This window comes from Onychostruthus taczanowskii, unplaced genomic scaffold (genome assembly GCF_017590055.1).
Source record: "Onychostruthus taczanowskii isolate IOZ18803 unplaced genomic scaffold, ASM1759005v1 scaffold63, whole genome shotgun sequence".
Classification (NCBI taxonomy): domain Eukaryota; kingdom Metazoa; phylum Chordata; class Aves; order Passeriformes; family Passeridae; genus Onychostruthus; species Onychostruthus taczanowskii.
The window spans coordinates 3,917,972-3,939,502 of NW_024504012.1; the positions used below are offsets into that span (position 1 = coordinate 3,917,972).

The 21,531-nt window shown below is 43.3% G+C and overlaps 1 protein-coding gene across 2 annotated transcripts in view; it reads left to right on the forward strand.

Annotated features, from left to right (window-relative positions):
• SUCO (SUN domain containing ossification factor) overlaps positions 1–18,136 on the forward strand; it is a 39,113-nt gene extending 20,977 nt beyond the window's left edge. Inside the window, exons 9-24 of one of the 2 annotated variants that reach the window (XM_041420022.1) lie at positions 176–243; positions 860–967; positions 1,925–2,030; positions 3,952–3,972; positions 4,200–4,255; positions 5,181–5,272; positions 5,755–5,820; positions 8,002–8,076; positions 8,596–8,692; positions 9,592–10,734; positions 11,902–11,989; positions 13,277–13,381; positions 14,309–14,463; positions 14,817–14,908; positions 16,019–16,074; positions 16,238–18,136. In XM_041420022.1, the coding sequence (XP_041275956.1) occupies positions 176–243; positions 860–967; positions 1,925–2,030; positions 3,952–3,972; positions 4,200–4,255; positions 5,181–5,272; positions 5,755–5,820; positions 8,002–8,076; positions 8,596–8,692; positions 9,592–10,734; positions 11,902–11,989; positions 13,277–13,381; positions 14,309–14,463; positions 14,817–14,908; positions 16,019–16,074; positions 16,238–16,684 (2,775 nt within the window). In that variant the 3' untranslated portion in view covers positions 16,685–18,136. The remainder of the gene's footprint in view (positions 1–175; positions 244–859; positions 968–1,924; positions 2,031–3,951; positions 3,973–4,199; positions 4,256–5,180; positions 5,273–5,754; positions 5,821–8,001; positions 8,077–8,595; positions 8,693–9,591; positions 10,735–11,901; positions 11,990–13,276; positions 13,382–14,308; positions 14,464–14,816; positions 14,909–16,018; positions 16,075–16,237) is intronic. The other variant, XM_041420023.1, reaches the window with a different exon arrangement.
• Positions 18,137–21,531: the final 3,395 nt, after the last annotated feature.

Below are 21,531 nucleotides of genomic sequence, written 5' to 3' on the forward strand. Positions count from 1 at the left end.
TCCATGATTGCCCCAAAGTATGGCATACTGTCATGGATAATTGCCATGCTCAGAGTGTTGTTGATACTACTCTACAAACCTAATTTTGAACTGAGTGCTGGAAAGAGGGGGAAAATCCTTGATGCTGTTGGTATCTACCATGCAATTTAACATACAGATTTTTTTTTTTCTACAGAGCACTTCAGCTATTTTGATGGAAAACATGGACCTTTATATGCTCAATCCTTGCAGTACCAAAATCTGGTAGGTTCCTGAGGTTCACATTTGTGGCAGGAGTGATTATAGTTTTCCATTGCTGTGGGACTGTCTTGACCTTGATGTGTTGTTCCTTGGAATGGGTGTGTGAGGAACTCTGACAGATTTAGCACAAGATGATTTATTATGTCTTCCATAGAAATCTAGCTCTGGTATTGAGGAGTAATATGAAGGTGATATTTTTATTTATCTTAATATGTGCAAGTTTTGTATAATTATCTTATGGCAGATAAAGCACTTGAGCATTCAAATAAAGATTCTTGATTTCTTTCCCTGGCTGTCAAATAATTGTAGGACAGGTGAACAGAATTCACCATGCATTAATTGGTGCTTCAGGTGTGATTTAAATTGTTTGCTGTCCTTAGTTTTTAGTTCTGTGAGTTGATCCCTTTGAGTACAAGATGGATGAAGCTCTTGTAACTGCAGGTGCCACCTGGAGTTATTAAAGTAGATGTTCAGAAAAACACCACCAGTGATTCTTATGGTACAGCATTTTTGTAGTGTCCTTCTTACACCCAGTGGAGGATGTGATAATGAGGAGAAGGGCTGAAGATTGTAACTGCAGAAGTATTTTCTTAAAAAAAAATTACTTTTTGTCTTTAAGGTTTGTTGTTGAGCTCTGTGAACCAGTGCAAGTAAAGCAGTTTGACATCGCAAATCATGAATTATTCTCTTCCACTCCTAAAGACTTTCTGGTGTCAATTAGTGACAGGTATGTTACCTAAACTCATCCTTCTGAATGAAAAAATGGAATAATTATTAGATGTAAGGCTTCATGAAGCATGGTCTGTGTATGTTGTTATTATGCAAAGTGCAATGTAATGTGAAGTCACGTGGTTTTTCTTCGTGTATTTTGTCAGTTGCTAGCAGTATTTTTTCCTTTGCCACCTTAAAAATTAAAAGGAAAAATTTGTTGAGGAGCAGAATTTATACAGTAGCTGGATAGTGGGTGGTAGATTATAAAATTCCTTAATAAAATGCTACTGAGGTTGTGGGCTCTTCCCTCCCTTGTCATTCAGACCATTTTCACATGATTTGAGCTGTCTTCAATGCTGAACTATGTCCAAAACCCTACAGATTATTCAAAAAGAAAGGAAAAGTAGTACACCATTGAGAAATGGGAAGGGGGTGAGAGTGCTGCAGGTTGGCCAGAAGGCTGCTTAGAGGGTGGCTTTAGGATGACTTGGGCAGTGCTGTGCCCCCACTGCTTTCTGGAGTGAGCAAGTAAGTCTGGTCTGAGGGAGCAGGCATTCAAAGGGCATCAGGCAACTCCTTTTCTTCTTGGTTGCCTAAAGCAGGTAGGGTTAGGCTTTGAACACTTGTTCTGTTGTGCAGTTCTAGCTCTGCTCAGTTTTCTGCTGCTTGCTCACAGTAATGTAACCTGCCAGGTGTTGTGTTCTTCACTGTTCATCTGGGGGGCCTCACTCTAGACTGGCTGAACTTCAGTGATTGGATGGGTCTGGGTTTTTGTGCTTCAAGGGCCTCCACATTGCTGTCATTGTGTGAGGGTCCTGCTGAGGTTTTGGGTTGGGAACGTCGCTGCTGCCTTGCAGCTGGAAAGAACAAAATGTATTTCTGCTCTGGAAAGGCATTAGGAGAAACTTATGTGAATACCTGTAAACAGTGAGTTCCTGCATTTCATTACTTTACTCCATTGTTTCCTTTCTAGATATCCAACTAACAAATGGATTAAATTGGGTACTTTCCATGCCAGAGATGAGAGGAATGTCCAGAGCTTTCCTCTGGATGAGCAGATGTATGCAAAATATGTTAAGGTAACTCAGTACTGCAGAAGCACCCATGCTCCTCGGAGAAGGAAGGGTTTGCTGGGTTTCCTCTGTATAACAGCATCCCAAGAAATGTGTTATCAAAACCTGCCTTACCATTAATTGCCCTTAGTTAATTAGTGGCCCCAGCTGGGGTTGTCTGGGTGCTAAATCCTTGTCACAGTTGTGACCTTATTACCTTGCTCACTTTGGTAATTGAGAGGATCTTGGGAAGCCCCTCGGGTCCAAGTACATACTTAGCTGAATTAAGAAAAATCTAGACAAAGTTCTGTTCTATTTGACTTACCCAGCTGTCTCCTGAAAGTAAGAGCATAAGAATCTTGACCTATTTTGTTTCTTGGCTATACCTGCTTTACACATATATACATATATCTGTATCTACCTATTTAGATTTATTTGTGTATATACACACTGCCCACTCAGTCCCTGGAGCACAGATCAGAATATGCCTATTTCTTGATTTTTGTACCATGTTGGGCTGTACAATTTAGTGAATCTGGACGTGTATGGGGTTGCATCTTGGCTCTCATTAAGAGACTCCCAAGTGCAGTTTTCCAGTTATTCAACCATAACTCTGACTCAGGCAAATTATTTATGCTCACTGCTGCTGGAGCATCGCCATGATACCTCCACCTTCAAAATAGTTTGCATTAAGCTGTCTTTACTCAGGAGACTCAAAGGGAATAGAACTCCATAAATAATTAATGTGATACTTGAACTTGGATAAAAGCTTCTGTGAAAATATTGGGTTGTAGTGAAGGCTTAAATTCTAATAAAATACAGACCTTTTAGGTCCTCTTCAGTGGTGTGTTATCTTCCTATTATGGTATGGCCAAAAAAAAAATTCATTTGTGCTCCTTAATTATGCTTTGTGCTTTTATGAAAAAGTAGCTATGAATGATAATTGTCTAACTTATTTACCTAGAAATTCTGCATGAGTCACAGAACAGAGATATAATTTATTTTTAATTCTGTTTTCTGGCTGAATTAATTAATGCCTTAAGGGTAACTGCCATTGTCACTGAAGCTGCAGAATTCCTCTAGATGTGGCAGCACTTAATCCCTTGGTGGATACAGTGCTCTGCCTTGAATAATACAGCATGGTAAAATTGCCAAAGGTTTGTTCTCATGTTTTCACTTCATGGTACAAAAAGTTAGCAAGTTCTAAGTATGTCTGGTCTACAGAATGACTCCAAAATATTTTCAAAAGTTAAATTTTTTGAAGTGCCTTACTGAACTTGTATCAAAAATAATGGGATTTTTGTGGGATTATTTGTCTTGGTCTCACTTGCAGATTATTCCAGTCCTTCAGTGATAGTGTCTACATAGTGGTTTAATAAATGCTTGCAAATGAATTCGGATTCAATAAAACCAGTGTGTAGAAGGTTGCACAAGAAATACACAAATGTCTGAAGCTCCCAAGTCTGTCATCAGCTGCTCTATTTGTTGCAGTTGTGTTTCTGTAAATGGAAGTGTTTTATAGCGAGCTGAAGCAGCAGCAGTACATACAGAGAGTGCATGCTCCGTGGGTCTGTTTTTCCTTTTGAGTCACTTTCTGTAGACTGTGTTCTTTAAGGGGGAAAAATACACTTAGTACATTTAACACACTTCAATATTCTATCTGCAGTCATGCTGCCCTGAAAAATTGAATAACTTCAATTGCTTAATAAAACACTTGTTGCATGTTACCTTCAATCTGCAACGTACAAGAGCTAAATGAAATCTTGCTACCGAAGGCAGATGAAGTTGTGTTACAACTTAATCCTTCCCAGCTTGTCCTCCTAGGCATTTGTAGTACTGAATTAAACCCAGCAGGACTCTGTAGTTGCCTGTGGCATGTGTTCAGCCTTTGTACTGACATCTACTTTTTTTTTTTTTGTTTTTTCTCCTTTCCTCTCTCTCGCTTCAGATGTTCATCAAGTACATAAAGGTTAGCAGCTCTTCTTGTGGAGTGATGGATGCATGGGGCTGGGGGTGTTCTCTGCTGCGGCTCAGCTCTTTAATGCATGGCAAGAATAAATCTGGGCTTTCCTGCTGTGGGCAATCTGCAACTCCCTGGAGTGAACAAAACTTGCAATTTCAAGATTGAGTGTTTAAGTGAACTTTTTGGCTCTGTGGGTCTTTGGAGTTTTATTTGAAGTACCTTTTATTCTTTAGGTGGAGTTGATATCACACTTTGGATCAGAGCATTTTTGTCCTTTAAGTCTTATAAGGTAATACTTTGTGTTTTGCTTAGTCTTTCTACCTCCTTGCAGTGAGGATTAGTCTGCTTTTAGAACAGTTGAGCAACAATTCCAATTTTCAATTGCAGTTACTTGTATTGTGGATTGAAGTAGTTGCCTGACCTGCCTGCTGTGTAGTGTCTTTCATGACTGTTTAAAGAAGCTTTGAATCTCTTTATTTGCTTCTCCAGTATGTCAGGAATAGTTTATATTTGCAGGGGAAGGGGAGGAGGAAACAGGAGCCTTGAGCAGCTTTAGAGCAGGACATGAATATTTCAAGGCTGACCAAGCAAAACAGGGAACAAGTGGTGAACTAAAAAGAGCAGGTGTGGTGAGTGCTTTTTGGAAGCTGCTGGGTTGTTTGGCTCCACAGGTGAATGCAGTCAGTAATGTTTGCAATAGCTGAGTAGAAACACCTGTGAAGTTTTAATTCAGAGAACCATCAGCCTCTGTACTGCTCCTAAAAACCCAGGTTTTGTACCTGGGAGGTCTCTAGTATTAGAAGTCAAACCATATTTTTAGTCCACAAGGCTGCTTTACATTAGACTGATTTAATTTTGGCAGAAGAGGTCAAAGAATGTGGCATGCAAAGGGAGGTAGTTCTGAAGAGATACTCCTAGAGCAAGTCAGAGGTGAAACAGAAGAGGTGTAAGAGCTCATGGACAGCCAAAGACAAAGAAGTCTAGGTGTGAGTTTAAAAGAAAGAAAAGACTCTTTGGAACTAGAATGAGAAACAGGATCTTGTTTAGGTTCCTTGTAGATACAACTCAGAAAATTAACATCCCTACTGCTTGATCTTGCTTAAGTGACTGCAACTACTGTATCTCATTTACTTGTTACATAAAGGTAACACTGCTTATCAGTTATGTCACATGATTCCTAATGCTAGGTTTTTATTTTAAAACTTTGATCACAGAGTATTTGGTACTAGCATGGTTGAAGAGTATGAAGAAATAGCTGATTCTCAGTATCAGTCTGAACGACAAGAACTGTTTGATGAAGATTATGGTAAGCAAATATTCTGTGCATTTTTAGCCATTCAGACAGCTGATGCTCGTGCTGGTGTTGGTGGCTCATCACTTCCTGCATATGATGAAAGATCTGACTGTTAAATTTACTTGTTGACAGTGTTTCAGCATTTCTGTGGTTTTCTAACAGTCATTTGAAGTTTTAAACAATGTGTTTAAATGTAGCTACGTAGAGGGTTGCTTTAAAATGATAGTAATAAATCTGTTTCACTTGGCAGAATAGACAATTTCTCAATGTGCTGATAGTAGCAAAGGATTACTAAAATAAAGCAGCTCACATGGAACAGTTCTATTCTTAGTGTCCATTTCAGTTCATAATATCTGACCTCAAGCTTTCTGTAGTTTTATTTCCACACTGTCAAGTTGACATCATTGAATGACATGTTAATTCTTGAGGTTTGTATTTTTTGCCCATGACAGATGAAATTCTAATAGTCATGAGTTGTTCTTCTTTATACATAGATTATCTATTGGATTATAACACAGGGGAAGAAAAATCTTCAAAAAATCTTCTTGGTTCTGCTACAAGTGAGTATGACTTATTAGAAGAAGTTATTCCTGTGCCTAAAACAAAATGTGCTAATTGAAAGTGAAATGACATTTTGTTGTGCAACATATACAACTTTTATATTATGCTGAAGCAATTTGTAATTACGCTGTAGTTTCATAGAAATAATTAAAAATTTGGAATTGGGGGATCATTCTTAGTGTTCTAAAAATAAATTTTCAGTTTGTAAGGATATCTGTTATGTGGAAACTTCTCTGTACTTAAGGATTCTGAATACTGAAGATTATGTGAAAGTTGCATAGGGCTGTAAATGGCCAGTACTAAAGTGTTGCAGAACTGTAATTATGTGGAAGTTGGAAATCTATGTTTAATTAAAATGCTTAACGTGCAGGAAGCAATATAAAGATTTGCTTTGTACAACTTTAGGGGGAGAGAAGGATGGAGAATACTATTTCTGATACAGCTTTATATAAACTCTGTAATTTATGTTCTTCATAAGGGCTGTGTATTTTTTTTTTGAGAGAACTAAAGGTTCTTGAGGGTCTCCTCTCACTTTTCCCATTGGAAAACCTCCATGTGTAGGGTTAGTTTGGCTGAGAATCCTGGAATATTCAGTTTTTATGGTAGTCTTCACTGCTGAGTTACTCAGGATGGTGTCACCTCCACACACCATTTCCTGAGGAGCTCTTGCACTGTACCACTCTTCCTTCTGTCCCAGCTAATGAAGATTTGTTATTCTAGTGTAGATCTTCACTCAGTTAATGCTGTTTGGAGTCAGGCTTTGCTTTCATCCTGGAGTGGATCAGAGCTACAGAAATCTTTCATATTTTTTCCTAGAACATTGTCTCCTGAGAATAAGGTCATGGCTAGGAATATTCACAGCTTAGAAGAGTTTTCAAAAGGGAAAAAGATAGTGGAAAAGGCAGTTTATTTCTCCATGTGTGCCTCTCACAGATGAGATAAAACAGTAAATTCTTCCCTGACATTGCTTATCTCTTCTTTGTGGCTTCTTGTCTTCAAGCTATCTTGGTGATGCGTATTCACATGATCTGTCTGCTAGGGCAGTATTACAACTTTATATTCACTGTCTGAAAAAGGCAGTGACTTTCCATTTCACTTTTTAGTCTACTAAAGCTAAGATGAAAAGATTTGAAACACCTGTTGCTGATGGTGCTCAGCTGTCTCTAATACACTGAAACGTTGCAGTGACCAGTATTTAATTCTGACTTGAGGGTTTTGTCACTGAGAGCTTTCCTCTCTGTCAGGGGGTCCCCTTTTGGAGGGAGTAGAGTTTGTGGAAATTGTTTTTTGGTGGAGTTTTTTCATATGCAGGTAGACAAATGTGACAGGTTTCCATTTTGCATCTTAAATGTCAAGCGAGATAGAGGGTCCTCTGAGGAGGTGGAGGGTTTTCAGACATTTAATCTCATAGGAAGCATCTGCAGTCTTCCACAAGTCTGACCCTGCTATTCTCCCACATTGTAAAGCTTCTATACAAACTCTATATTCTCCCTCATTTTCTCATTTTTTGTAAGAAACCATCCACAGCTCAAGTTCAGCATCTTTTGACTATTGTGATTTTTCTCATTATACAAACCCAGATAGATTAACATAAATCAGGAATGCAGCTTCTGACATATTCTGGAGGAAAGGCAGAACCAAAGTTGGGAACACAACTTCCTGGAACCCAAGGAATTTGTCGTTGCCTCTCTAACTTGAGGACCTTGGCCATGTGACATGCACTGCTGTATGTTGGTGGGTGGGGGAGATGGGCCAGCTTCTGTGTGTTTACAATACAGTGCTCTTTACCTGTTCCTCAGCTTCTAAATAAGCCTGGCAATTATGTTTGTTGTCAATATCAAGACCAAAGAGCCAGCTGTATTTAATTGGTGTGCTGATGTAGAGCAGGACCTCTTGGAATTTACTTCTGTGAATTCACAGGGGAGAGGAACTGTCCTACTTAACAGCTCCTTAAAATAAATATATGTGTAAGCCAGATCTGTGGGTGTTATGGTACAGGTTTTCAAATACAGGTTTCTAGCTTGTACATTTACCTTTAAAAGAAACAGCTGCCTCCAGTGTAATAGAATGACCAGATAGTATGTCCTTACACTGTGATTAATTTCAAGCAAATTCCTTGGTTCTGCTGATCTCTGGGCCCTTTGAGAGTGCCCTTGTTGAGTAGTTTTTGTCTCTTTTAGATGCTATCCTGAGTATGGTGAACATTGCTGCCAACATGCTTGGAGCCAAAACTGAAGAGTCAGCTGAAGCTGAAGGTACTGTAGTTTTTTTAGATGAAAAGCATTGTGGAAAGTTTGCATTTCTTTGGTTTTTTTGCGGGGGGGGGGTGGGTTTGGTGAGGAGTTGGATGGTCTCTGATGGTTTAAATGACTTTTCTCACCTTTTGTGGCGCACCTGATTAGTGTCATAGAACCTAGTGGCTGTGAAAAGTAGAACAAAGACGCTGAATTTGCTGAGAAGAAAACCCATACAAGGATGACACGTGCTTGCTCAGCTTTATTTGGAGATCTTTACTCTCTCTGTCACCCAGCTGAAGTTGTAAAGTCCTAACTTGCTGCTTCTTTCTCTGAAGTATTTTGAGACTGTCCACCAGATCATACTCAAAAACTATCAGTAGCATTTCACTCACATAACTTTGGATTACATCTGCAGTAAATTTGGTAGCACAGTTAATCATTAAAAAAACCCCACCAATAATAAACCCACACCTCAGAATTTGTTGAAAAAAAGATGGTTCTTGATTTTCCATGTTCACATTTTCCTCCTTGCTGCAGCTGGGAACAAAAGTGTGTCTGAAAATGTCACTGCCACCCCTGCAACTTCAACAGCTGCACCAAGACTGCCTGAACCAACACCTGTTCCTTCACCAGAGTAAGTGATTGCTCTTGGGGTGTTTGTGGTATGCTCCAAGCAGAGACAAACACGGGCCAGTCTGCAGTCCTTGGTAGTAGGATGCTCAGGTATGGCATGCAGACTTAAACAAGGGAAAAAACAAGTATTTGGTAAATCTGTAGTATGGTAATGGCACTAACCAGACACATTTAGTGTGTTTGTTACTGACTGTTACAGCTATTTCCTTTATGGTGTATTTTGTTTTAACTCAGAAACTGGTTTAAATTGGTCCCGGTCTTGTGGTCTCCTGCAAGGGAGACTAATTAGGAATATAAAATGTGTTGCTATAAACTTCTGGTTTGTATAAACTTCTGGTTTGGAAGCTTATGCTTTGGTAGGCTTCCCTTAATCAAAACATGTATGCAGATGTACAGAGTGAGCTTGAGAAGAGATGTTCTGTACAGATTCAGTTGTTTTTCAGCAATTATAGTTGCTGATAATTAGGCTGCTTAAGGCCAAGACCCTGCCTCTTAAATGTTACAACATGACTTGTGCTGTATTTAGTGGCTTTACAGTTTTCTATCACTCTTGCTGTGAGACTGAGGAAGGTTAGTGGGAATGTTGTGATTCTTGCAGCAGAGTAAGATGCTTACTGTGTAAAAAAGAGGATTTGAACTGGTGACTGTTTTTGGGAATGAGAGAAGGGGCAATATCTAATTGAGAAGCCTTGCTGTTTAAGAGGCAGGGTTTGAAATAATTTGTTTGCCTATTGGGACTGAAAATCACCAGAGAAAATATTACCTTGCAGAATTTCTGTCTCAAAACTGGCCTTTGGTCACTGGACTAAGCTTTGCTAATTTCTGAAAGACTATTTTTAGTCTTCTGGAGAAGGGATATAAAACTGTTGAATTAACACCTTGTCTTTTTAACTGTTGTAGACTTGTTACTACAGATATTCCACAGATAGAGAAGGAGCAATCAGCGGTGGATTTGACTAAAGAAAGCCCAATTGTTCAGCTAGTGCAGGAGTATGAGGAAGATGCAAGCCAGTCCACAGTAACTTTGCTGTCCGGCGATGAGCAGGAAGAGGAGGCAGCAGCGTGGTTTGAGCTGGAGACAGAGAAGTACTGCTGTGACATGGCAGCAGTGTGCTGCATTTCCACCTTCTCAGAGTACGTGCTGCGGTGCTGCTCGGTTGCAGCAGCCATGCATCGGCAGCACGGTAAAACTGGAGGTGAAGAGAGGCCACCTCACCCTGTGGATGTGCAGCAGCCGCAGCCAGCTCTGACTGAGTCTGCCCACACAGCAGCAGAGGAGCCTCTGCCTGAGCAAGTGGACAGCAAAGCTGAGAGACCCCCTGGCTCTGCTGTTGCAGTTGACTTCAGTGCAGTCCATGAGGAGGTCAGTAATGAGACCACAGAGTCCATTGAGCTGGAGCCAAGCCACCCTCAAACTGTGTCTCAGTCTCTCCTGCTAGAAGTGACTTCTGAAGTGAAGCCATCCCCCACAACAGACGTGGCTCTGGAGCCTCCAAAAGAAGACTCAGGCCAGGTAGCACCAAGGGTGACTCCCCAGGTGGATGTCCCAGAGCTCAGCACTGAAGTGGAAAAGGCTGAAAGCTCAGTTGTAGAAGAAAGCCCCGAGCCCAGTGTGGCCACTGAGGTAAAAGAGGTGAGCACAAGAGAGCCTGTTGCTACCCCAGTGATTCCAAAGCCTACAGAGACTGTTCTGCAGCCTGAAAGCACAGTGGATGTGGTAGCCAGTGACGCTGTGGAAGGGAAGGAGAGCACTCCAGAAGTGCAGAAACCTGCTGAGCCTCCTGTGCCTGCCGAGACAAAAGAGGATGAGCAGGTGGCAGAAGAAGCTCTGCTGGCAATCCCGGTCTCGGGGGGGCCACAGAGAACAGCCACAGATTTCTATGCTGAGCTGCAGAACTCCACGGAGCTGGGCTACGCCAACGGGAACCTCGTTCACGGATCCAACCAGAAGGAATCTGTCTTCATGCGCCTCAACAACCGCATCAAGGCCCTGGAGGTCAACATGTCCCTCAGCAGCCGCTACCTGGAAGAGCTCAGTCAGAGGTGAGGCTGAGCAGGGCTGGGAAGAGCAGGGGAGGCTGGGCAGAGGGTGAATTGTAAGGGCTGATCTCTCGGGGCCGTTCGGGTCCGGTCCGGCTAGCTTTGGACTCTCGGCCCCTCACGGCCTTACAAGGATAAATGGAGCTCTTTCCTCTCGGGACCAGAGTCCCGCTTTATTCTGGATAGGAGCCACCTGGGCAAGGCTGAGTCCCTGGGGGGAAAGAGACTGAGGCTCTCCTCTCGGGAGATCTTAAACCCAGGGGAAGGGGGGTGGAGGAGAGGTGCCACAGCCAGTGGGATAGAGGTGGGAGGGACTGACCCAGGACAAGACCACCTCCACTGGGGTTTCCACATGTGTGTGGAACAAACCATGTGAACTATTCAGTGCAAAATAACAAGAACACCCAGTGCAAAACAATAACCAAAGAAACCACTTAGTGCAATACAACAGTAAATCACAGCTTAAAGCTGTATGGAAAGCTGAGGAAAGGACCCAAGCCTAGGTGGCTGTTGGAGTTACCCTCTATGAATTAGAGCTTCTTCCCTCTTTGTATTTCAGATAAAATCCTGTTTGTTTTATTTTAAGGAATATTGCTGTGGGTTTTTAAAAGGATAAAGTGTTGTTGGGATGTAGGCACTAATCCTGTCCATAATTCTTTCTGCAAAAGGGCACACCCTTCTGTTACTGTTGAACTGAATGTCACACACCTACAATGCCTTTTTAATTAAATTGTTTCCACTTAAAGTACCCTGTTATCTGTAGTAACTCTGGTTGAATAAGTGACTGTGGAGAGGGAACCAAGAGTTTCCTGTGAAGGATGTCTCTGTGTATTGGTGTTCATCTATGGTGTTCCTTAGCTACAGGAGAGTGGGAGATACACCCAGTTCAGAATTGGTTCCAAGAAGGAGGCTCACGGTTTATTGTGCAGAGTGAACTGGCACTAAAGTTGAAGTTGTTGAAATAGATTGGACCATAACCTTGGGGAAAAAACCAAAACAAAAGACACATCTGTTTTATTTGTGAAACTTAAAAGCAGGTACAACTTGATGTCTAAATAAAGCTCTTTGGGCAAAGAGAAGGTTTTGCTGGCAGTCATGTTTTCTGAAGACAAGTCTAAGCTGAGGAGTTTTGTGCACTAATATTTCAGCCTTAAACACCTTTTGTTTTAGGTACCGAAAACAAATGGAAGAAATGCAGAAGGCGTTCAATAAAACAATAATAAAACTTCAGAACACCTCAAGAATAGCAGAAGAGCAGGTATGATTTGTTTGGAGTATTGAGGTGTTTTCCTAGTTGGAAGGGCTTGCTTTTAATGAAGCCCTGAGAAACCCCTGGGTCTGTTGTTGCAGTTGACTTCAGTGAAATCTCTGCCACAGAGGTGCAGAAATCCTCTATCAACTGAGTTGTATATCTGCCTTTTAAGAGCATCCATTCCATGCTACCCTATTTTTCTCCATTATAAGACTTTTAGACATGTTCTCAGTTGTTTCAGAATAAAGCCATTTTAAGCTCTGTTTTCTGATTCTGTAATTGAAGAAAAGATCAGTTGTCAGATGGTAATGGCAACAACTCTTCAATGTCTTTGTCAATAAAAAAGTTACCCAGGTCAGTTCCAACTCTTGTTTCTTGGTTGTGACTGCACTCAAAACAATTTCTTTAACGTGGTTCATTTTTCATATCTGATTTAAAGTATCGATAGACAATTTCTCTGCTGCTGAAGGGACTGAGCCTATGGAAAGGAAGAAGGTTACAGTAATGGCTTAGGCCAAATCTGCATTTAAAAATGTAGTGCATGTAACAAAAACTTTACTTCATTCTTTAAAATGTGGCTTTCCCCTGCTCTGCCATCTTGGCTTTCCTGAGCAGCTGTGAAATAGAGCAGTAACTGCTGTGCTAAACGTTCACTAAAGCAGCTGTGCATGTGGCATAGCAGACTTGATCCCAAACTGTCTGAAAGTTTCTGAAGTGCAGTCCCAGGCCTGGAGTTTATTCATCCATGAACAGTGGTGAAAATGGCAGCTTTCATGTGTCGCCTTTTCTGGGTTGGGTTTGGTGTTTTTTGGAAGAGTATCAGTGCTGGTCAGTCTGAAGTTAGCCCCTCTGGTGTTCTGCTCACCTTCCTTAATTTCTCATAGGATTGAGTCCTGTTAGGGCTCTTCCAGGCAGTAGCTGTTAGCTGGGAAGGAGCCATTCCTGGCTGGTCTGGGCTCCTGTCCTGTGCATCAGCCTTGGACTGGAGCTGTGCCTGGCAGCTGTGTGTGTGTCCTGTGGCCTCCTGACAGTGACTGTGTGGAGCTGCCTGCTCACTCTGCCTGTGGTGAGGACAGCACAAGTGTCTCTAATGAAATGCACTTGGCATAATGTTAGGGAATGTTAGTTGGCAAACGAAGATGTTATGTGAGCACTGTGTTGGAAACGGTGCTGGGTAGGCTGTGTGGCTGCTGAGTGCCTTGCTGTGTCAGACAGAACACATTCTGTAGCCATGAGGGCATGTGACAGAGGGAACCTGGCCACTGACAGCATGCCCATGACTGTTCTCCACAGGATCAGCGTCAGACAGAGGCAATCCAGCTGCTACAAGCACAGCTCACCAACATGACCCAGCTGGCTTCCAATCTGTCAGCGACTGTGGCGGAGCTGAAACGTGAGGTAATCACAGTCCAGAAGAAATGGATGCATAAACACATCTCTATTTGAAGAGACCAGAGTCCTCAAATGGAGTTTTAAATTGTCTGCTGTGTTGCTTTCAGCCTCCTTTATGTGAAACTTCTAGCTGCAAATCTGAGTAACATGAGCTGTCTTGTGCACAGCAAAACTGGTCACAATTACTACAGCCCCCCTAGCCCCCATGATTGCAGTCTGAGCCAAGGCACCCTTCTCCTTTCCCTACTGGCTGTTGTCATCTTTAGAGATTAGGGAAATCTCAGCAACAGTATTAGGAGCGTTTTCTCCCCAGTGTTTATGTTCTGCCTGCCTGACATTTCAAGCAGTACCATAAACATGGATCTTTTATATTTTGTGGGTATTGCCAAAGACCTCCCTAGAGCTAACACTTGGTGAGGCTCCTCCTTTGATGCCTGGCTGGATGAGCTCCTGTTTGAGTGCTGTGGACAGTGAAACCACATTGAATCAAGTGATTATAATGGTATTTTGTGGAGTACTGCAGTGTCAGCTGATAAAAAGTACAGTTTAGATTTGCCATAGTGTTGCATCCATGCCAGCTGTGAACCAGAGAAGTTACTTTCTGAGCCTGGTTTCCTATGGGAAGTGTATTGCTTTCAGGGAGGTTGGGATGCTCTTTGCAGGGGGTGGCAGCTTCTGTAGTTGTGCTCATGCTGGAAGCAGTGGAATCTTGTCCTGATAGCAGCTAGTGGGATTCAGCCTTCACTCCTGAATGCTGCACAGCCAATAGACTGCATCAAACCTCTGACAAATTACTGAAATATGAACAGGTGTTCAGTGAAACTAAAGAAAAGTGAGTTGAGAACATTGCATTTGTCTTTGAGAGCTTAGAATGTAAGAATGGCAGTATGATGGAATTGTTGTGTCTTCAGCAGTTGTCTCCAATCCCTGCAGGTTTCTGATCGCCAGACTTACCTGGTGATTTCTCTGGTTCTCTGCCTCATCCTGGGCTTGGTGCTTTTTGTGCAGCGGTGCAGGAGCCCTTCTCAGTTCTGTGAAGATTACCTCTCAAAAATTCCCAAAAGCAATCACTACCCTAGCCCCAAAAGGTAATGTATTTATATTTGAAACTTATTTCTTCTTGCAGTTTTTATTAATATTTCCTAAGTCTGCTGGTACTGACACATGTGCTTTAATTCTGAGTTTTCTTTCTGCACACTCAGAATTGATAGCAAGGGGCTCTCAATCATAACACTCTCCTGGGAGCATTTTGGGGCTAGTGCACTTGAAAAACATGCCTTGATAACTTGTAGCAAACACAGTACTGTGTCTGTTAGCCAGGCTTTGTTGGGCACCGCAGCAGACAGTTCTGTCTTTCTGCCAGGAATGATTTTTAATGAGAAAATGTACATGATAAAGTCTTGAGAAAAATGTGTTAAAAAAGCTTTCTGGAATTTCCCAGGTGTTTCTCTTCCTATGATGATATGAATTTGAAAAGAAGAACTTCCCTTCCACTGGTCAGATCCCAGTCTTTTCAGCTAGCTGGTAAAGAAGGTATTACTCATATCACACATCTGTTCTGTGCTGTTGCTCTTAGTGCTGCACATTGTGTGTGTGTTCATGTATGTGTTCTGTAAGATGAGGTGGTTTGTGAACAAGTTACCAGATACTCACAGAACTGTGCTGAATTATGCTGAAACCTTAAATGCAGAAACCTTTTGCTGCAGATCTGTTCTGCTCTGCAGATGGCTTTTTAGGGTTAGGAGCAATCAGAGCAGGCACTCAGGTCTGCAAAGCTGTGAAGCTTGCAGAAAGTGTTTGTTGTTTTTTTTTTCTCTTGGAAATGCCAGACGTGGGAAGTCTGAGTGTCCTACTTTTCTGAAGTCCTGATAGCCTATGTTTGAAACTTGGCAGGTATTTAGGATTCAAATTTAGCAACTTCAGTAAGAAAACCTAGACCATTTATCTTGGCTTGGGTATGAGGAATGATCTGATCTTTGCAGTATTCATGGTGGATTTGGGACAAGTAATTTTTGATTTCTTAGGCCATGAGTGCCATGCAAAAGCCAGTGTTGCAGATCACAGTAACCAGCAAATATGCTGCTGACACAGCTCTTCTGGGTGCAGTAAACTTGCCTCACAGGTTTATTCTGTGACTAAAACTCCATTAAAACTCTGGAGCTGGCAGTGTGATGCCATGAAACACTAGGTAAGGCCTATTTTTTTTTTTCAAAATGACGCTTTTCCCAAATTCTCCCCACTGGTCTCAGGTCAGTGTGAGATCTGCCTCGTCGGTAGGTGCACATCTGTGCTGTCAGGGGCAGGCTGCACATGAAACACTCCTGCACTGGGAGCAGTTTGTTTGCCTAGAGTGCAACTCACTGACTCCTCCTTTCCCCCAAAGGATGTTCTTTGCACCTCTCCCATGGCCACAGCTATGAGAAGGCCAGGGGTTTTCAGGTGTGTGTCACTGACAGCTGCCACAACAGCACTGGGGAATTTCTCTGTGTGCTGACTTGACTTAGTGTTTGTGTTGTGTCCCCTCAACTTACAGAGGGAGAGAGGGAGAAGTGTGCTTGCTCAGGGGAATATTTTGTTTAGTGGGACCGTGTTGCTCTAGAGCTGGCAGGGTCAGCACTGTTGAGTGTCTGTTCTCTCTTGCAGTGGATCCAGAGGATCTGTACATTGTGGAGCCCCTGAAGTTTTCCCCAGAGAAGAAGGTACGGTCTCACCCTGTGGGGAGGAGCTGGTGGGGCTGAGGTGTTCATGCTGGCAGGTGATGCGCGTCTCAGCTGCTCTCCCTGCTGGTTCCTAGGCTTGGCTTGCATGCTCTGCTTGCCTTCCAGAACCTCACCACTTCTTTTTTTTCACTTGTGGTTTCAGAAAAAGCGTTGCAAGTACAAAAGTGAAAAACCAGAGACTATTAAGCCAACGACAGAGCCCCTGCACCCGATAGCCAACGGGGAGATCAAAGGAAGGAAGCCCTTCACGAACCAGAGGGACTTCTCTAACATTGGGGAGGTTTATCACTCTTCCTACAAGGGCCCTCCCTCGGAAGGGAGCTCCGAGACGTCGTCGCAGTCGGACGAGTCCTATTTCTGTGGCATTTCAGCGTGCACGAGCCTGTGCAACGGGCAGGCCCAAAAGGCAAAGACTGAGAAGAGGGCTGTAAAGCGAAGGCGGTCGAAAGTTTCAGACCAAGGGAAGCTCATAAAAACTCTAATACAGACTAAGTCGGGGTCGATGCCAAGTCTGCATGACATAATCAAAGGCAACAAAGATCTAACAGTGGGAACACTCGGTGTCACGACAGTCTCTGGACACATCTAAACCTAGCTGAACTTCTCAAACAGGAGAGTGTTTGTTCGTTTGAGAACAGTCTGTGGTATTCTGTGGGAGGATAGTGGGAGACGAAGAGCTCAACTCATTGGAAAGTGTTCAGAAATTTGGTTTCTGCCTTTTTAAATAGATGGGATTGTGTCAATCTTGGCTATAAGCTGCAGCTTTACAAGGCTGATAATTTCCTATGAGAACAGCGTGGGGGGGAGGGAGGGCAGGGTTCATTTTATAAAGGTTTTTTTTCACAATTCCTGGGGCAGAAATTTTTTGAAACCCAGTTTGTTGGGTGGAATAGGGATAAAAGCCTAATCCTCTTCCTTTAGCTTTGTTCCTATTTCTTGCACCTTCCCATATTTATGTGCCTTTTGTCTATTTATAATGCCACTGGAAGAGGGGAGACACAATTGTTTGTCATTTGATTTATTTTGTAATTTCTCTAGCTTTTTTTGAAGATGCAACACTACAGTGCTGTAAAGGGACATGTTGGCCTTCAGCTGGACTCAGTAATGTGGACTGGATACTGTAAAAATACCAAGAGATGGACTTGCCTGACTAGATTCTTGTTTTGTAAACTCTGTTGAGGAAAATCTCTCACCAGGGATGGCAGTTGTGTTTACTTGCACCTTCAGTCACAATCGGAGCTTACTCTGATGTGCAAAATCAGTGACGGTGGCTCTTGAGGATTTCCTGTTGGTGATGGAGGCTGAGGAATGCATTTGTCACCTGAATGGCCTGCTGCAGCTCTCTGGAGGAAGTGGATGAGGAGTGCTCACTGCTGTTGTGCTGAAGAATGTGAGGGTGCATTCTCAGAGCCTGCTCTGGGCATGTTGAGGTTGCCAGGCCTGGAGTCTGAGCTTCAGGCTGCTTCACAGCAGGTGTTTCCATAACGTTTGCTTTTGTATTGGCTAACAAATGTGCAGTGTTGGTATGGCTGGTATTTCATACTCGAGTGTTTTTTATTTTGACTGTGACTGTGTACTTGGATACTATAGGATGTGTGGTTGCTGAACTGTTGAGTGTGGTTCTGAGTGAGTGGAACAAAAGGTTATTCCTTTTGATAGATGTTACAGGTTCACGTTGTACAAACTAAGTTAATTTATTGAGCACTTTTAGTGGTACCCTTTTTAACAGATCTGATGCCTTTCCTAGGTATTGTATGTAATGTGACTTATTTAAAGCCTTTGTTTTTTTGCTGCTTTCTTGTTAGTTTATGAGTACTTTAAAGTGATGTACTTTCAGAGTTGATCTGCACAATTAGCCAGTCAGAGCACATGAACCAGACGTGTTGAACGTGAATTCAGAAGGATGTCAAACCTGGATGAAGAAAATTCATACCACCAGAGTGCAGCATCCAGTGTTGTGGAGCAAGAGTATGTAACTACAGAGCTGTAGTGCCATTAGAAACTGTGAATTTCCAAATAAATCTGAACACTTTGTCTTTCATTTACTGGCATTTTTTCCTTTGAGAATGAAACTTGCGGCTTACACTCTTAGAGAAGGACTGGTCTTAAAATTTCAGCACTTGGGATCCTTTGGGCTCTGGTAAGGAGTGATTAAACTTGTCAGCCTAGATGTGTTTTTCTGTTTAAATAAAGAAAAGTGTGGGGGAGTGGATTCTGAGGGCTGAGTGGTGCTTTGTCTGAAAGGTCAGGAATTGTGGCCCTGTGAAACTGCTGGAGAGGTTTCCAGCAGGTCGGCTCACACCTTGCCCTGGAGGATCCCTGTGTGTGGTGGCTTTCTGTGAGAAGAACTGCATGAAATCACCTCGTGCTACTCAGACCTAAGGCTTGTGGAGGGTACAAAAGGCCCTGAAAGGAAAGTTAGAGTCATTATCTCAAACCAGAGCTTTCAGCTTGAAGTTTGCCCCTTACTGGTTGCTCCTCCTCTGACTTATTTCTGTCAAGCCCCGCAGGACTTGGGCAGCCAAATGCCAAATTCACTGGCCAGCACCTGCCTGCCAGAGGAGACCTCCCCAGCACTGAGTTTTCACTGCAGTGTCTCAGGACTCTGCTTCATCACAGAACTGTAATTTAAAAATATAACTGAATGTGGAGTTTGCTGAGGGAGGAGAGTGCTGGGTGTTTTGGGGTGGGAAGTTATTTACTCCTTCCTCTTGTTAGGTCACTTGTTAGAAGCACGTGTACCTTTATTGCCCAGGCAACCACTGGGCTTTTCAGTAGGAATCACCTGAAGCTGGACATGGCTGAATTCTTAAACCAGCCCCACTTGGCCCTCTGGCTATGAACTAAAGGACTCCCAGCTCTTCCTGTGCTGATACATGAGGCTGCATGTTGAAATCCCAATCACACATTCAGATTTCCAAGTTGACAATTGCAGATGTAACACCAAATGTGCTCTAACCTGGTCCCTTAATACCCTGCTCCCTCTATACTGGGCCTGACTTAGGTCTGAGGAGTTGATGTGTTTGTGGAAAATACCAGTGATAAAGCCTGTCCTGTAATGAACACATGGGAGGTGTGCCATGGGAATCAAGCATCTGAAGGAACCTGCAGGGCCAATTATGGTTTTACAGACTTGAGAGTGTGTTCTGGTAAGAGACTGGAGACTGAACCACAGCTTCCAGCTTCTACCCTGCTTTTAGTTATCTGTAACCACTGCTAAAAAAAAAATCTCTTACCATCAGTTTATTATTGCCTAATGTTTTCCTTTCATGTGGGCTCTTGAGTCATTTTTTACTTTCAGTTTTATTAATGTCATGCAATCTAGCTTTCAAAATTTGGTTCTTCGGAATCAAGTCTCTTAAATTGGTTATAGACTTTATCTAGGGATAATAGTTTCTAATGAAGAGAGTTTATACATCTCAAATTCCTGTGTGACAGTGTCATGATATTGCAAGCCAGGGTTGGACAGCTGTTGGTGTGAAACACCCAGAAACCAAAGTGTGTGCTGGAGTGAGGATGGTGTCCCTCAGTCCTTGGGCAGGTCCTGAGCCCCAGGTCAAAAAAATCTTTAAAGGTTTCCATGTGAGGGTGGATGGGTACAAACACACCTTGTGTAAAAGGAAGGTGTTTATGTTCAATACATTAATTATCAGTGGAAATCCAGGCTTTTTTAAAGATGCACACTCTACCAGCTGTGTGGTGATCTAAGCAGATAACTCGGATCTAAGGTGCTGTGTGGCTTCTGCTTTTGCTGAGTTACAGCACGAGGTGGAACAGCTTAGCAGGTTTTGCTTCATGAGGTACAAACATGTTCCACTTCATTTGGAACAGAGAAGTGGAGCCCTGCCCACGGAGCGCTGCGGGGTGTCTCATCTGCTGGAAACCCTGAGTGTCCAACAGCAGCTGCTGGGCTTCGTGACAGCTCCACAGGTAAAAGCTCTGTGCTGAAACTCACTCACCTTGCTCACTTTGCCTGTCTCTAATTTAAGCAGGATGGCTTTGGAAGCTTCCAAGGAGGCTCCTGCTGCCTTCCTGCTGTCTGATCCTGGGGGGCTGGGGGCTGCCCCTGGCCCTGACTGTGCTGCTTTCCATTGTGTCACCCGGAGCTCCCACGCAGCAGGGCAGCTTTTGGGAGGCAATGCAGAGGAGCTGAGCTCTGCCCCTTGTGCACCCAGAGATGGAAAGGAAACGTTTGCCACCTTGGGGCCTGTTTTTCTCCCCTGTTAGATGTGGTTGCAGCCTCCGTCCAGCTGGGGTGTCCTCTGTGAGCTCGCAGCAAACAGTCCCTCTGTGCTGTTTCTCTTTTCCCAGAAAAATAGCTGAAAGCAGCAGCTACTGAAACTTCTGTGAGTTGTAGTGACACAGTTACAGTTGGTTTGTCTTGAATGGGCTGAGACTGGCTGCTCCCAAGAAGAAATAAAACCATCAAGCACTGTCCAGGCCCCCTGGCCAGCAGAGCCAGCTGGTGTTTGCCAGGGCTGGGGCAGGGCACAGAGCCTGCAGAAGGGCTTGGGAATGAGACCCTTGGGAATGTCCTGTTCTCCCTTCAGCTGGGGGTCAGGAACTCAACACCTGCGTGTTCTCTTGGTCTTCCTCACAAGTGGCCACAGCACCTTGTTCTGTTTTGTCCTGTGGCACCACAGAATGACCCTGCTGCTCTGTTTCTCAGATTAGATTCCCCTTACCTCATAGCCACTCTACCTCATTTCCCTGCACTTACCACAGGCACAAAAGAAATGAAAGCAGGAAAGTAATATTTTAATTTCTCTTTCTCATCTGCTTTGGCCCCTTGGGTTCTCTCTCACCTCAGGACAGAGCCCTGTTTTGGTGAATCCAGGGCTGCTGGCTGCTTGTTGGAATCAGGGTGAAGAGGACAGAGCACCTTGCTCCCTGGAAGAGGGACGTGTTAAGCACTGTAATGCCAGGCCAGAGCTGTTAGCAGTGGACTTTGAAACCTGTTCTTGTGTGTGAACATCTGAACGTCCTTGTCATGGCTTCACATGTGCAACAAATGCTCCCAGCAAGGAGAGCAGTTGTTGAGGAAATAAAAAACAGCACCTTTATTTGAGAAACCAAACTGTTAATAAACAGGTAATAAAGAAAACAACGTGAAGATGTTGGTGCTAACTGCAAAGGCTGGGTGAGTTCTGGTGCCTTCCACACCCCACTGAGGCTTCAGCAGATGGAGGCCCACTCCCTTTGGAGGCAGCTCTCACAAGCATCCATACCAGTGTTCAGTCAGAAATCCATCTTTTTGTTCAAACTCCTTCCGATTTGGCTCACAACTAGTGGCTCCTTGGGAGGCTTTTTATTCTGTGAGATTTAAGAGCTCTCTGCTGCTGGAAATCATCTCTCTCTTCACAGGTTTTCCACACGCTGTCCATCCCTCCCTGCCAATCTGCTCTTGAAAAGACAGATTTGAACCTCCTTTCTGTC